The sequence below is a fragment of the Scyliorhinus canicula genome, chromosome 18 (assembly GCF_902713615.1).
Source record: "Scyliorhinus canicula chromosome 18, sScyCan1.1, whole genome shotgun sequence".
NCBI classification, from domain to species: Eukaryota; Metazoa; Chordata; class Chondrichthyes; order Carcharhiniformes; family Scyliorhinidae; genus Scyliorhinus; species Scyliorhinus canicula.
Window position 1 is genome coordinate 41,575,741 of NC_052163.1, and position 17,346 is coordinate 41,593,086.

The 17,346-nt window shown below is 47.3% G+C and overlaps 1 protein-coding gene across 1 annotated transcript in view; it reads left to right on the plus strand.

Annotated features, from left to right (window-relative positions):
- The first annotated feature begins 3,218 nt into the window (after nucleotides 1–3,218).
- Nucleotides 3,219–17,346, plus strand: part of LOC119952910 (tripartite motif-containing protein 16-like) — a 31,949-nt gene continuing 17,821 nt past the window's right edge. The window contains exons 1-5 of the mRNA XM_038776539.1: nucleotides 3,219–3,803; nucleotides 10,067–10,162; nucleotides 10,253–10,486; nucleotides 12,600–12,768; nucleotides 16,705–16,788. Coding sequence (XP_038632467.1) covers nucleotides 3,219–3,803; nucleotides 10,067–10,162; nucleotides 10,253–10,486; nucleotides 12,600–12,768; nucleotides 16,705–16,788 — 1,168 coding nt within the window. The remainder of the gene's footprint in view (nucleotides 3,804–10,066; nucleotides 10,163–10,252; nucleotides 10,487–12,599; nucleotides 12,769–16,704; nucleotides 16,789–17,346) is intronic.

The following is a 17,346-nucleotide window of genomic DNA, read 5'->3' on the forward strand; positions in this document are numbered from 1 at the left end:
CTAGAACTTAGCCCTGAGGTCAACTACAATAAATGGACGACCGCCGGGCGTTCTGACTATTTATATCTCGGTATGGAGGCGTGGTTAACTCAGCCTCTCGACCAATCGGAGAGCCGTCACGTGACTGGTCTCAACCAATCGGTCGAGAGGCACATGACCGACCAGGGCCAATGGTAAGCCGGTGTTCTGCACCAATGGCAGACAGCTATGCAAATCATACCACCACAGCCATGAGAGAGAGAAACAGTGGGCGCCATTCTCCCCTGCCCACGATGGGTTGGAGAATAGCGGGAGGGCGTCCCTGACATTTTTCACGCCCTCCTGCTATTCTCCATCCCCCCCCCCACGGCCGCCCCACGACACGAATCGCTGCTCGCCGTTTTTTACGGCGAACAGCGATTCTCCCCAGGCCGATGGGCCGAGTTTCCAGGCCTTTACGGCCGTTTTTACGGCAGCAAACACACCTGCTTGCTGACGTCGTAAAAACGGCCGCAACATGCCCGTTCTGGGCATCCAGGGCCCCGATTGGCACGGCAGTACCACGGCCATGCCAAGGGGGGCATGGGCCCACTATCGGTGCCCACCGATCGCGGGCAGTGCGTCCGTAACGGACGCGCTCTTTCTCCCTCCGCTGCCCCGCAGGATCAGTCCACGGGGCGGCCGAGGGAGATGACGGCCCCGCGCATGCGCGGCTGACGTCATCGTGCGCGTCAGCCGGTGTGACGCTTGGTGCGCGGACATAGCGATGGTCGTTAAGCCCGCGATGCCGTGCTTCACGGGGCCCCGCTGCTAGCCCCGCCCGGGGGGGGGAGAATCGGATCCCGGGAGGGGGCGCGGAGGCTGCCGTGAAACACGGCCAGTTTCACGGCAGCCTTTACGACTTGCCGCATTTGCGGAGAATTGCGCCCACAGTGTCCAATACATGACTGCCTAGTGTCAGTGGTACATCATTATCCATGGCATACATTAGCATAGCCCATCGGTTAACCCTTTATATGACCCCTTTCCCCATGTATGCTATCATACTTTTTAACAGCAACATGAAAATATGGGCGGGATTCTCTGGTCCCCCAGACACGTGTTTCTCGGCCGCAAGCCATTCGCTGGCGGTGGGATTCTATCCTCCCGCCGCTTGTAAATGGGATTTCCCATTGAAGTCACTCCACGCTGCCGGGAAACCCGCGGGCGGGGGTGCGTTGCCAATGGGAAAAGAGAATCCTGGAAATTGGAGAATTCCAATCTGTGACTTCAACTATTTACATTACATTTCTGTAACTCCCTTTTTACAATTATAGACTCAACTCCAAAACCTACTCAGCCTATGCCCCCCCCCCCCCCCCCCCCCCCCAAGTCACACTTCTGGGGGATTCAAACTCCCACAGTATTCTCGGCCCTTAGGGAAGACAGCTTGGAGATATAAGGGTTTTCTTCTGCACTTGGTAGATCATCTGCAGAATAGGTCAACTCTTTATCAGCATTGCAGCATAGCTGGAAAGCTGAGTGTAGGCTGAAGAATTACAAGGACAACAGAGAGAAGACTCAAGAATATTGACCTTTGGACCCTCTGGGACTAGAATCGAACACAGGACACTCTGAATAACTTGTTGCTCCCTTGAAGGACTCTGGGAAGAAGATTCTGAAGAGGAATGAACTTCAACGCCAGGGAAAGTTGCCACAGCGGCATTCTCTACCACTGTATCAAAGACTGAAGAAGCATTGAAGATCCTGAGAAATCAAAAATGATCATAGAAGGAGAAGGAAAAAAAAGCCTTTCAGAAAAAGAAGAGATGAATTACCAATGATATTTAATAAGAAGTATCTACTTTCTAAAGGCAGTGGTAAGAGAGCCACATTCAGGAAAATGGGAAGAAATGCTGGGGATATGTAGACAAGACAGCACCATCTTCTGCACTGGAATGAATTTCATTGACAAAATGAAGGTGAATTTCTGTAGACGAATAACCTAGAGATAGGTTTGCTGTGGGTGGCACAGTGGTTAGCACTGCTGCTTCACAGCCCCAGAGACCCGGGTTCAACTCTAGCCTCGGGTGACTGTGTGGAATTTGCACTTTTCCCCTGTGCCTGTGTGGGTTTCCTCCGGGTGCTCCGGTTCCTTCCCACAGTGCAAAGATGTGCAGGTTAGGTGGATTGGCCATGGTAAATTGCCCCTTAGTGTCCAAAAAAGATTAGGTGGGGTTACTGGGTTACGGGGATAGGGTGGAGGCCTGGGTTTTAGTAGGGTGCTCTTGCCAAGGGCTAATGTTGACTCGATGGGCCGAAGGCCTCCTTCTGCACTGTAAATTCTATACACAGAGTACTATTAATGATGTCTTCATTCCCAGCACCAGGATCACAACTGGCTGCAAAGGCTCGCACTCTGCAGTGAGATCCCGACGCTCGTTTCCCATTGGTCAATTGGGTCACATGACCCTTCTGATCCACACACACCCTTAAAAGGGCTAGCTACTATAACCTGGTTCTTCCTTTCCATTGAGCGTCACCAGTGGTTCAGTGGGTATCTACTTGTCCATGACTCAGAAGCTCGTGGGTTCAAGCCAACACCAAAGACCTGAGCTCATAATCTAGGTTGACACTCCAGTGGGGGACTGTCAGGTGCTGTCGTTCAGATGCAACGTTAAACCAAGGCTCTGTCTACCCAGTGGACATAAAACATCCCATGATTCTAATGAGAAGAAGAGCAGGAGCATTTTACTGGCCAATACTTATCTCTCAACCAACACTAAAAGCAGATTATCTGGTCATATACCTCACTGCTATTTGTTGGATCTTGCTTTGTGCAAACTGAATGTTATGTTTAGTAAATTGTAGTTGTGACTGCTTCAAAAGTACTTTATTGGCTGTAAAACTGTTTGCAACATCCCTTCCTTCAACCCCTAATTTCAGCGATGTCCAGGGAGGCAGAGTGTCAGGAATGGCACAAAACTAACAGGAGGCAATGGATTATTTCAACAGCAGCTATGTTGCCTCACGGTGATCAAATCCCAGGAACAAGCAGGATCCCTGGCTCTTCATCCAAAAGACAAATGATGCCTCCAGCAGGAGAGTTGAAGCTGTACATTTCTGTTGGAATGTTGGAATTTAATTTATTGGTGGCTGACAGTTAAACCCCGCCCCCAACACCATCCGCACTCCTTGATGGGTGTGTCTAACGAGCTGGCAATCGGTTTAAATCCCAGTGCTGGTTCTGTTTCTGCAAAATGGCTGCTGTGAATGTGTTTCTCTCAGAGGACAGCCTGCTTTGCGGGATCTGCTTGGAAATGTTCAGGGATCCTGTCACAATCCCGTGTGGACACAGTTTCTGTCTGGGATGCATTCAGAGTTGCTGGGATCGCCACATGGATGGTGGAGGTCAAAAATGTCCACAATGTCAACATGGGTTCAATCCCAGACCTCAGCTTCTCAGAAGCCTCGTCCTGTGTAGAGTGGTTGAAGAGTTTGCCTCATCCAGGGAGAGCTCTGCTGAAGACCCTGCTGCTGGCCCAGGCGATGTGGCCTGTGATTTCTGCACCCATACCAAGTTACAGGCAACACAATCCTGCCTGGCATGTCTGGCTTCTTACTGCAGAATCCACTTGAAGCCGCACCGGGAGAATGCAGCGTTCCAGCACCACGGCCTGACCCAGCCCGTCAAGGAGCTCAGCCAGAGACGGTGCCCGGCTCATGGAAAATCTCTTGACTTATTCTGCAAAACAAATCAGACCTTTATCTGCTCAGTGTGTACAACAAAGGAACACAGGAACCATGAGACAGTCACGGTGGAGGAGGAAGGGGCTGATAGAAAGGTGAGATCACTGCCTTCATTTATTGGCTGTAACTTTACGGAATGGAAATGGTCCAACGTCATATAAGGCGTCACGGTAGCACAGTGGTTAGCACGGTTGCATCACAGCGCCAGGGTCCCAGGTTCGATTCCCGGCTTGGGTCACTGTCTGTGCAGAGTCTGCACGTTCTCCCTGTGTCTGTGTGGGTTTCCTCCGGGTGCTCCGGTTTCCTCCCACAAGTCCTGAAAGACGCGCTGTTAGGCAATTTGGACATTCTGAATTCTCCCTCTGTGTACCTGAACAGGCGCCGGAATGTAGCGACTAGGGGCTTTTCACAGTAACTTCATTGCAGTGTTAATGTAAGCCTACTTGTGACAATAAAGATTATTAAAATTATTCATTAAGGCTGCTCTTAAATAGGAACAGGAGGAGGCCATTCAGCCCTTCAAGCCTGTTCCAGCATTCAATTATATCATGATTGCTGTGTGCCTCAACTTTCTCTTCCCTACTTTGTTTTCCGCATACTTAATTCCCCTGCCTAATAAAAATCTTTTTATTTTTTTATTTTTTATAAATTTAGAGTACCCAATTCATTTTTTTTCCAATTAAAGGGCAATTTAACGTGGCCAATCCACCTAGCCTGCACATCTTTTGGGTTGTGGGGGAGAAACCCACGCAGACACGGGGAGAATGTGCAAACTCCACACGGGCAGTGACCCAGAGCCGGGATCGAACCTGAGACCTCGGCGCCATGAGGCAGCAATGCTAACCACTGAGCCACCGTGCTGCCCTTAATAAAAATCTATTAATCCCTTTCTTGAAAGTTTCAAATAACACTTCTCCATCCACCCCACAGTCTCAACTGGTTAAAAAAAATAAAAACCAATGGGATCCAGGGTAATGTAGCAAGCTCGATTCAAAATTGGCTCAGTGACAGGAAACAATATTCATGGGTATTTTTGCAACAGGAAGACTGTTTCCAGTGGAGCTCCACCTTCATTTCATGGGCATAGCCCCCCTCACCCTCTAGCCCTTAGCAGTGCCACCCTGGCACTTGGGCACCGTTGCACTGCCACTGTGGCACCCAGGCAATGCTCCTGACAGCTGGGCAGTGCCAAGGTGCTTGCATTCCAGAGGGAGGGCAGGGGGGCCACCCAGCACTTACTCTGACCATCCTGGGTCTCCGGTGGCCCGGGAGACCCCCCGGATGCTGTTCCGCCTGGTTCACCTTTGAGTGGATTAGCACATATCGGCGCCCGGCTGCAGCCTCTCTGAAGAGGCCGAAGAATCGAGGGACGGCATTGGATCCCACGTAGGTAGGTTGTAAGTAGGTTTACGACCTACTTCCGCGAGTGTCATTCAGTCCCGCCCATTTGGGACGGGGCTACAACTCCGCCGTCTTGCGGGACTCCAGAGAATCCCAGGAGGCATGGAGGCTGTCAGGAGGCTCGTTGTAAGCATTTCTCGGCATTCTCTACCCGCGTTGCGCTCAAGCGAGAGCCGGAGAATCGCGTTCTACTTTTGTCCAAAGTGAATTCCATCTGCCACAGTTTTGCCCACTCACTGAATTCATCAATGTTATTTTGGAACATTCAGCTCCTATCTACAATGGTTACTACGAAGCCTAACTTAGTGTTGTAACAATATGTATATTGTAAGGAACACAAAGGGGTAACAATTTGATGTTAATACTTCTCACCACCAGATGGAGATAAGGAACAGTCATATAAATATCATGTGACTCCTGAGATTCTGGGAGAAGGCGTTTAGGCTTGAGAGAGATTGGTTGCACAGTGTAGAGTTCTGTAGTTAGAGGTATCATATATTAATAACTTATACCTTGTGACTTGTTTGAATCTTATTTAAGGAGGGAAAATAAATCGGGCGCGATTCTCCGCTCCCCACGCGGCGTGGGAGAATCGCGGGAGGGCCCCCCGACAAAATTCACGCCCCCCCTCACGCCCCCTGCGATTCTCTCCCACCCCTCCCCCCCCCCCCCCCCCCCCCCCCCCCAGCTCGGAAGAATCGCCGCTCGCCATTTTTCACGGCGAACGGCGATTCTCCGACCCGGATGGGTCGAGCGGCCTGCCGTTCGCGGCCGTTTCACGACGGCGGCAAACACACCTGGTCACTGCCGTCATGAACAGGGAGTGAGAAGCCCGTTTGGGGCTTGTAGGTGGCCTAGAAAGGAAAGAGCACCATGACTGTGCTCAGGAGGGGACAGGCCCGCGATCGGTGCCCACCGATCGTCAGGCCGGTGTCCAAATCGGACGCACTATTTCCCCTCCGCCGCCCCGCAAGATCAAGCCGCCACGTCTTGCGGGGCGGCTGAGGGGAAAGACGGCCACTGCGCATGCGCGGGTTCGTGCCGTTAGCGTCATGATGTCAGCCGCGCATGCGCAAGTTGGAACCGGCCAACCTGCGCATGCGCGGCTAACGTCATTAGGCGCGCCGGCTGCGTCATTCTCGGCGCGACGCTCCCGCGGCCGAGATTTACAGAGCGCCGCTCCTAGCCCCGTCGGGAGGGGAGAATAGGGGGCGAGGAGCAGCCTCCGAGGCCGTCGTGAAACTCGGCCGAGTTCACGACGGCCCTCCCAATTTTTCCCGGGAGTGGAGAATTCCGCCCATCAGCTTTGTTCATTTACTTAGCTTAATGTTCTTTGTTCAACACTACGTGCTCAAGACATCCTGATTTACAAAACAGAGAACATCACAAGTGTCGTCAGTAAACTTGGGTACAACACCTCTCTATTCCTTTAACCAAAAGAGAAAATGCTGGAAAATCTCAGAAGGTCTGGCAGCATCTGTAAGGAGAGAAAAGAACGAACGTTTCAAGTCCAGATGACCCTTTGTCAAAGCAAAGATAGCTCTTTTCTCTCCTTACAGATGCTGCCAGACCTGCTGAGATTTTCCAGCATCTTTCTTCTCTTTTGGTTTCAGATTCCAGCATCCGCAGTAATTCGCTTTTATCTCTCTATTCCTCTATTGAAGTAATTTATAAATATAATGAGAAGCTCAGGCCCAGTACAGATACTTGTGGGACACCACTAGTCACATGCTGATAATTTGAGTGCATACCCAATATCCCCAACTCTATCTCCTACCTCCTAACACATCTGTATCCATGCCAATTCCACATGCTTTCATTTTACTTTCGCAGTCTCTTGTGCGAAACTTCATCAAATGCCTCCTGTAAGTTCATATAATAATATGCATTGATATTCCCTTATCTACCATGTCAGTGATCTCCACAAAATCAATTAGACATGACCTACCTCTCATAAACCCATTCTGGTGCTCTCTGATCAGCTCAGATTCTGTGCAAGTGCTCTTTCACTCTATTCCTAATGATAAATTCTAGTCACTTTCCCACAACAGACAGACCAAGTTTCCAAGCTTTTCCTCCTGGGGGTTTAATGTGTGGACATTGAGTGATGGCAGGATCACCATGCACTGTGATGCTGGCTACAGTAGCCACCCATCATGGCCTGTCAGGAAATTCCTTACACATGGTGATTGGCCTCTTGGGAGAGGATGCACGAGACCTGTGCACCTATCCCCGACTATCAACCAGTCCCATCAGCAGAGAGGGTATGAGAAGGAACTATGAAGGCCAAGCATCTTATAGAATATAACATGGAATGCTTACAACACCGAAGGAACCATTTGGCCCATCATGCTCATGCCAACTCTCTGTAAGAGCAATCAGCCAGTCTCACTCTTCTGCATTTTCCCCATTGCCCTGCAAATTTCTCATTTTCAGATTACTATCAAATTCACTTTTCAAATCCACAACTGAAACTGCTTCCACCACACTCTCGGGCAGTATATTCTAGAACCTGGATCCTAATCATTCACTGCATAAAAACATTTTTCCTCATGTCAGCCCTGGTTCTTTTGCCAATCTTCTTAAATTGGTGTCATCTGTTTCTAAATCCCTCAGCCAATGGAAACAGCTTCTCCCTGATTATCCTCATGATTTTGGATGCACAATTAAATCTCCTCTCAATCTTTTCTCAATCTTTTTTCTAAAGAGAACAATCACAGCTTTGCCAACCTATCTCAAAACTGAAGCCTCTCACAGCGCAGAGTGGAGCAGCAGAAGCGTGCTGGGCCCATAAGCCAGAGAATCATGGATCAAAACCACCCTCTGCTCCATTGTTACACCTAGTTGTAGTAGAAGTTTATCAGCTTCCTGTTTCCAATTATGATGTGGAGATGCTGGCGTTGGACTGGGGTGAGCACAATAAGAAGTCTTACAACACCAGGTTAAAGTCCAACAGGTTTGTTTCAAATCACTAGCTTTCGGAGCACTGCTCCTTCACCTGAGGAGGGAGCAGTGCTCCGAAAGCTAGTGATTTGAAACAAATCTGTTGGAGTTTAACCTGGTATTGTAAGACTTCTTACCGTGCTTCCAATTAAATCTGCAAACAATCACTCAAATCGTTTAAGGGTGGCATGTGGCTAGCAGTGGGACTGCGACGTTGAGGACCCGGGTTTGAATCCTGGCCCTGGGTCACTGTCCATGTGGAGTTTGCACAATCTCCCCCTGTCTGCGTGGGTTTCACCCCCATAATCCAAAGATGCGCTGGTTAGGTGGATTGGCCACGCTAAATTGCCCCTTAATTGGAAAAGAAAAATAATTGGCCACTCTAAATTTACTTTAAAAAACTAAAGTCTCTCATCTGCCAAAACTATTCTTGTATATGTTTTCTGCACCATCTCCAATGGCTTCTCATCCTTCTTGAAGTGTGGGGCCCAGAACTGGATACAATTCTTCAAGTTGAGGCTGTACCGGTTTTATAAAGGTTCATCATAACTTCCTTGTTTTTGTACTGCATGACCTTATTTACAAAGCTCAGGATTCCACATGTTTTATAAGACATTTAGAGCGCTTCAGAGTGATTTCATTTTAACTCTCATTCAGCAACCTTGTGCAGGGCAGTTTTTCACTTTACTCTGCTTGCAGTTGAAATATTATTTATATATATTGGGAATGGTTGGACCTGAGGATGTGTGAACATTACCCGTGGGGCCTCACGGTAGCATGGTGGTTAGCATCAATGCTTCACAGCTCCAGGGTCCCAGGTTCGATTCCCGGCTGGGTCACTGTCTGTGTGGAGTCTGCACGTCCTCCCCGTGTGTGCGTGGGTTTCCTCCGGGTGCTCCGGTTTCCTCACACAGTCCAAAGATGTGCGGGTTAGGTGGATTGGCCATGCTAAATTGCCCGTAGTGTAAGGTTAATGGGGGGATTGTTGGGTTACGGGTATACGGGTTACGTGGGTTTAAGTAGGGTGATCATTGCTCGGCACAACATCGAGGGCCGAAGGGCCTGTTCTGTGCTGTACTGTTCTATGTCTATGTTAAATTAGTGAGACCATCCATGGAATCATCACTGGGGCCACCAACAGGAGCATCTGTAGTACGGATGATATAACAGGAAACCAGTTGGATGCTATGATGGGGAAACCACGGAATATCTCTAGATGCGAGGGAAACAATGGGCTCATAGCTTTTGTGCAATTCACTCTTTCTATATTATCCTGGGCAGCTCTCCACACAATGGTGTATCAGCCATTACTCGGTTGGTAGAAGTCTTGCCCCTGAGTCACAAAGCTCCGGGTTTAAGGCCCACTCCAGGGCTTGAGCACAAGAATCAAAGCTGACACTCCAGAGCAGTACCGAGGGAGCACTGTGCTTTTGGAGGAGCTGTCTTTCGGACGAGACGATAAAATTGAGGCTCCAACTGCCTCGGGTGCATGCAAACCATCCCATGCCACCATTGAGAAGAAGAACAGGGGAGTTATCCTCAGTATTCTCACCAATATATATCCCACTATCAACATTATAAAAACAGATTATCTGGTCATTCTTACACTATGGGGGTTTGCTATACGCAAATTGGCTGCAGTATATCCTAGATTTAAAAAGTGACTCCACCTCAGAAGTACTTTATTGGCTGTAAAGCATTTTGATAGATCCTGTAGTCATGGAAAAAACTATATACAAATCTTTTTCAATAACAGTCTCTATTTAAGCAGTGACGCACGAGGAGGTCCACAAATGTTGAAATACGTGGCAGGTCAGTAAGTATGTGATTGAGATAAAATCTGTTAGCAATGCTATTCACACAAAATATTGACCAGCATTCTCTTTCCAGATGTGAACTGACTTGCATTTCTAGGTAGTCCTGGGGACTGGGATCTCGGGGTGAGGACAGGATGCATTTGTTTGGGTCGCGTCAATGATTCACCATTAACTTAATATACCTTCCTACTTTCAAGAAAAAGCTTCTCCAAAAAGGGTGTGAAGCAGAAGCAGAGACACAGAAAACCCTCACTGAGATCAGACTTCTGGAACAAACCGTTGACTCAATCATGGTGAGTGGGTCCTTGGGGATTGAGGTACATTGGTTGCCTGTAGTGCATGTGGTCAGACTGTCATTGGCCTCGTGTCTTATTCTCTGTTAGAGTTCTTCACTCAAAGTGGGATGTGAAATCAGAGGCACATTTTCTGCCATGAATGAAGCCATTGAGGAAGTTGGGGAAGAGGTGATTGGATTGGTAGAGAGCGCGGTGCGGGCAGCGTTGAGCCAGGCTGACAATATCCGGCGCCAACTGGAAAAGAAATGCAGTGAGCTGAGAGAGAAAGAGGAGCAACTGAAAACCCTGTCAAAGAGCAACGATCATATGATGCTGGTGCAGGTAATGAATATACCCAAGTGATAAATACCAAATCTATTCCTACTTATGCACCTGAAAAACTGTGTTGATTCAGATCTTATGGAATAAAGATGATAACAGCTTTGTGACAAAGATCAATGTGTGTGCACCCAATAACAGGAGATTAAAAAAAGACAGAGGGTAAACTCTCTGTTGGCTCAGTAAGTTGATTCTGAATTACCTGAGCCATACCTAGCTGGACTCACAGATTTTAATCACTGCTTGGTGTTGTGTCAGTTAACAGCAGTGCAGCAGCATTATGAGGCTTCAATAATCTGGTGTCTCAGGTCCGAGAGAGGGAACATAGTCAGGGTTGCTGCACTAGATCCCTTCTCTAAGAGTTTGCGTTTGATGCAAGGCAAGGGACAGAGACAGGTCAACCTGTCTGAGCGCACTGACTTAACTGGATCATGCCATCCTCCTCCAAACCCCTTCTTCCAAACCCCCTCCTCCATTGTACAGCTTGATGGGATTGTCCTCATCTAGTTCCACGTTTACCTATCCAGTCGCAACTACAGGATTTTCAGCAATGGATTCTCTTTTTCACTCACACTGTTATCTTTGGTGTTCCCCAAGGATCTATCCTTGGCTGCCTATTAGTTTGCCTCTACATGTTGCCCCTTGGCAATTTCATCCACAGACAATGGCTCAGCTTCTACCTGTGTGCTGACAATATTCAGCTCCATCTACCTCACCATCACTTTTTGACCCTTCCATTGTTTGTCCAACATCCATTTGAGTCACAATTCCCTCCAGTTACGTATTGGGAAGACTGAAGACATCATCTTTACCCCCACTACAGATTCCCTCATTATGGATTCAGTCCCCCTCCAAAGAAACTGCCTCAAGCTGAGCCAGCTTGTCCCAATCCAGGCATCCTATCTGACCCTTGGCTGACTAACTGGCCTGACACCCTCTCCATCACCAGGATGACTTCCTCCTCTGTAATAATTCCCAACTCCTATCTATCTATTGCCTGTATCCTAACCTGCATGAATTCTCATTCACCTATTGCCCCTATACTTGATGACCTAAATTGGTTCCAGGTCACAGACACCAGGAGTGGGCAGTGTCCCTTGGACACGCGCAGCAGGTAATGTGTTTCTGGAATAAAAACAGAAAATGATGGAAAAACTCAGCAGGTTTGTCGGCATCCGTGAAAAGAGAAACAGAATTAAAGTTTCAAATCTGTATTACTCTTCTTCAGAGCTAAAGAGAGGTAGAAATGTGATGCATTTTATACTGTTGAAGAGGAGCTGGAGTCGGTGGAGCAAAATAGAAGGTCGGGGATAGGCGGAAGCTGAGGAGAGATTTGACAAAGATGTTGTGGACACAAGGCAAAGGGAGTGTTAATGGTGGTATTATCAGAGAAGTTGCGAAAAGTTGCACAAAGGTAAGATAGCAGAATGTGTTACTAGCAGTACAAGGGTCTGCATTCTGTGAAAGCAAAACATAAGAACAAGTTAGAGACGGCCCTGTGGGGAGGGGGGCGGTGGAGAAATGAGATTGAAAAAAAATGAAATGGAGGAGAAAGTTCATGGTCTGAAGTTTTTGAACTCAATGTTAAGTTCAGAAGGCTGTAATGTACCTAATCAGAAATTAGGTCCTGTTCCTTCACTTTGCATTGGGTTTCACTGGCCCAAGGACCGAAATGTCGGCATGAGAGCAAGGTGATGAGTTGAAGTGGTAAGTGACAGGAAGGTTGGAGTCTTGCTTGCGGACTGAGCGAAGGTGTTCCGCAAAGCTGTCACCCAGTCTGTGTTTAGTTTCCCCAATGTAGAGACTGCATTGGGAGCAGTGAATACAGTAGACTAAGTTGAAGGAGGTGCTTCACTTATAAGGACCATTTGGGGCTTTGGGCAGTGAGAAGAGAGGAGGTAAAGGAGCAGGTGTTATACTTTCTGCAGTTGCATGGGAAGGTGCCATGGGAAGTTGATGAGAGGTTTGGCGTGATGGAGAAATGTCCAGGATATCATGAAGGGAATGGTCCCAGTGGAATAATGTTTTAAAATATTTCCAGCACCTGCAGGATTTGCTTTTATTACAGTGTGTCTTTAATATTTTCAACATTCTTCTTGGTTTTATTTCCTATTAGAAATCTTTATCTTTGAACGCACCATTGCAAAGTCGCGATATCCCAGCATTTTGCTCCAATGTTGAAGTCCGTCTCAGGTATGCCAGTAAAGCAGTCACCGATCTCTCAGCACTGGTTACAGGATACCTTAGAACAGCTGCCAGGCAACTGAAAAACAACAAAATAAAGGGTCAGTCAGTTACTTTATCTGTTAATTATGTGGCAGAAAATCAGCTATTCATTTTATAAACTTTGTACAAAATATTGTTAATGCACCTTGATGTCACAGCTTTACATGCCTGGAAATTATATTTAGCAATATTACTTTTTTGAATACTTTAAAGATTTGTTCTCACCATCTTTTTAAAAATAAATTTAGACTACCCAATTCATTTTTTTCCAATTGAGGGGCAATTTAGCGTGGTCAATCCACCTACCCTGCCCATCTTTGGATTGTGGGGGTGCCTACGTGTATTCTCTGGAGCACAAACCAGGAAACCAGATAGCGAATGCCGACGCACTGAACCGATTGCCTTTATACTCCGGCCCCATGTCGACCCCCACAACCGCTGAGGTGGTTGCAACCCTAAATTTTATGGACACCTTGCCTGTCACGGCATCACAGATCCGTGAGTGGACCCAGATGGAGCCAGTCCTGTCAAAGGTTCGGCACATAGTCCTGTATGGTGGGCAGCATAGATTCCCAGGCGAGTTGCAGGTATTTTCCTCCAAGCTGTCAGGATTTAGCGTGGAAGATGGTATCCTCTTGTGGGGGACGTGTGTGATTGTCCCGGAAAAAGGACAGGAGCTGATACTAAGAGACTTGCACAATGGGCATCCAGGTGTGACCAAAATGCAAATGTTGGCCCGGAGTTATGTCTGGTGGCCAGGCCTCGACACCGACATTGAGAAGGTGGCCCAAAACTGCTCCATTTTCCAGGAGTATCAGAAGCTTCTGCCGGCCGCGCCCCTACATCACTGGGAATGGCCAGGGCGGCCTTGGGCGTGCTTGCATGCGGATTTCGCCGGCCCTTTTCAAGGATCCATGTTCCTTCGATTAATCGATGCCCAGTCTAAATGGCTAGAGGTGCATAAGATGGTAGGCACAACGTCCTATGCAATAATCGAGGATGCGTTTGTCTTTCAGTACGCAGAGGGGGAACCCTCGGGTCCACGAGCCGTAGATGTACAACGGTTACGCCGTTCATCATGGAAGCGCAGTTCTCAGTCTGGTTACACGCCGCCCGATCCAGCGCCTCATGCAAATGGTGTCCGGCCTACGGCAAAACGGGTCCAACGCACTCCTTCTCCAGGGTCTTCGGTGGATTCCTTGGACTTTGGGGGGGGGGGGGGGGGTGGAGATGTTATAACCTGCCTGCTTACCACTGGCTGGGGACTAATGGCAGTCCCACAATCCTTTGGGAGTATGAGCTTCCCCAATGAGGGGGGGGGGGCGGAAAAATCATTAGCCGATTCCCTGCATAAATAAACCTGGCCAGTTTGGAACCGGCTAGAGGAGAGTGAGCAGCAAGGGAAGTTGCTGCTGCTATTGTGTATATATATGTTATTGTAAATAAATGTTATTTCTTTCTATCCTTCAACTCGTGCTGGATTCTTTGTGGCCCTCACAAAACAAACCCATAACCTCCACAATCCAGAAGGACAAGGACACCAGATACATGGGAACACCACCACCTTGAAGTTCCCCTCGCCACTCGCCATCCTGACTTGGAAATCATAGAATTTACAGTGCAGAAGGAGGCCATCTAATCTGTGCCGGCCCTTGGAAAGAGTACCCTATACCCTATCCCTGGAGCCCACACATCTATCCTATCCCCATAACCCAGTAACCACACCTATCCTTTTTGGACACTAAGGGGCAATTTGGCAAGGCCAATCCACCTAACCTGCACGTTTTTGGACTGTGGGAGGAAACTGGAGCAGCCGGAGGAAACGCACGCAAACACGGGAGAACGTACAAACTCCACACAGACAGTCACCAGAGGCTGGAATTGAACCCGGGTCCTTGGAGCTGTGAGGCAGCAGTGCTAGCCACCGTGCTACTGTTCCTGTCACTGGGTCAAAGTCCTGGAACACCCTCCCTAAAAGAACTGTGGGTGTATCTACACCACATGGACTGCAGTGATTAAAGGAGACAGCTTCCCACCACCTTTTCAAGGGCAATTAAGGATGGGGAATGAATGATGACCCAACCAGTGACACCCACATCGCATGAATGAATAAAAGTCCCATTCACCTATTGCCCCCTGCTGGATCTTGGTTCAGATATACCTTGCTTTCAAAATTCTCAACCAGGTTTTCAAATCCCTCAAGTTTTGGCCTCCCTACCTCTATAACCTCCTACAACCCTCTGAGATTTTGACAATTCTCTTGAGCATTCTCAAATTTAATTGACTGCAATGCTTCAGTAGCCTGGGCCCAGAAATCACCACCTTTCTGCTTTCTTCTTTAATGTACTCATTAAATCCTACCTATTTGACCAAGCTTTCAGTACCTGCCCAAATATTTCATTATGTGTCTCGGTGTCCGATTGTGTTTGATAGCACTTCTGTGAAGCACTTGAGGTATTTTACCATGTTAAAGCTTCTATATAAATGCTAATTGTTTGTGAGTTCCACTAAGGGTCCCTTCCTCTTCTTCATCCCTATCCAATCCTTGGACACTCTGTCCTCATTGTGCATGCTAGACTGAGAGCCTAGGCAATCAAGGCCTTAACACAGCAGGGACTCAATGTTTAGAGAAATTAAGTAAATTGTCGACTTTCCTTGATTGACATCTTAAGTCATTATAATAAGTTATTTCTGTGTTCTCTTTTGTCAATGTTTATTTGGACAAAAATAAGAGGAATGAAGTTTAATGCTCGATCTGGTTGACTCTTTTATAACGTTGTAGGAAAGAGTAGGTTTTTTTTCAAACAATGTTTCTGATTTTTTTTTTCTCAGCAGTTCCATTCTTGCCAATGCTACTTATTATATGATTCATTGGTTATGTACATAATGCACACTGGTGAATGGACAAAGAAGGGGCATGAGTTGGCATAGAGTATAAAGGGCCATTGGGAGTGGCTGGGTACATGAGTTGGCATGGTCTTTCAAACTTACCATTCAAAAGGTTACCAAATCCATACTATGAGTTCCAAACTCCTGGAGGGTCCGTGAATCAGGAGTCACACAGAAGCTGGCCTGACTTCACAAAAATTGCTAGAAGGGTTAGGAGATGCCTATCCCTTCAATGGAACTGGCCAGGTTACGAGTGCAAGGTGTAGGTTCGCTACCTGTTTTGACGAGTGAGAGTGGGCCTCCTGGAAACATATTAAAATTGATCCAGAATTGTCCAAACTCCACAAAAATCTGTCCCGCAAGTCTTGGATGATCTTCAATTTCCTCCAATTATTCATTGGGAACACCAAAGCTATCACCTTTGGCCCCCAATAAATTCCATACCATCGCCACTGATTCCTTTCCCTTTTCTAGGCTCTACTTCAAGCTGAACCAGACTATTCACAATCTCAGTTAAGTTTCCAACCCTACAGCTGCACCATCACAAAGACCCCTCTTTCCACTTTGCAACATCACTCCCATCTGAACCTCGGTCCATCTGACAATAAATCTCTAATCATTGCCTCTGTTTTCTCCAGAATTGACCATTCCCACCCTCCATAAATTTCAATTCATCCAAAACTCGGCAGTCTGTATTTTAACTCACACCAAACTTGTTCACCCATTGCACCTCTGCTCACTCAAATACCATTGGCTCACATTCCCCTAACACTTCAATAGTAAGTCACATTTTTGTCTCTGATCTAGCTTCCATTCACTTCTCACCAGTATTGGCAGCCTTGACTTCAATGCCTCATGCTTGGCATCATGCAATTGGCATTATGCAGATGTGACAATTCCCCTTCTCTCGTAGCTCACACCTGAGGATGTTCGGGGAGGAGCAGCCAATGGCCCTGAACAACATTCTGGTGAATTACTGCATTCAGGACAGTCAGAAATAGGGATAATTAGGATTGGAACAAAACAAAGAAGGGAATAAGACTCAAATAACAGAAATTAAAGTTATTAAATCTTCCCTGTGTTCTTCCGACATTAATTTTGATCAGAACCAAACCGGGATCTCCCCACAGTGACTCGCTCACCAGAGGTTTCCCTGCTTCATCTGGAGACCAGAGAGGATTTCCTACCTTGTAAGTGTTCTCTGCTAATTTGTCAGGGTTATTTACTGCCACAATCATGGAAATGAGCAGGCAAGTAACTGTGCAGCATGATCCTCATGCCTAATTTCAAGGGCTATCTAATCTAGTCCTTTTTATATAGTGTTTTATGTATGCTATATGCACTGTTCTGTAATGAAAAAACAATGAAGGATGTATTGTTTCCACTGTCACAAACACAGTGAACAACAGGTGAATTCATACAATTATCTCACTCTGCACAAACTGAAAGCATCAGCAGTCATGCAGAATGTGGCAGGTCCAAGCATCATTCAGGCAGTGCCAAATCCATGCTGATATCTGACATTAACAGCCTCCACAATGTTTTAGTGATGTTCTCATCCATTGCAGGTTATGTTACTTGTTTGTATATCAATAAACCATGCTGGAAATTCACTATTCCTGGGATATAGGAACAGAGGGCGACCATTCAGCCCCTCCAACCTTTCAACGTTTAATGAGGGCTAACTCCATTTACCCGTCTTGGCATCATACCCTTTTATACGCTTGGTTGATAAAAATCTATTGATC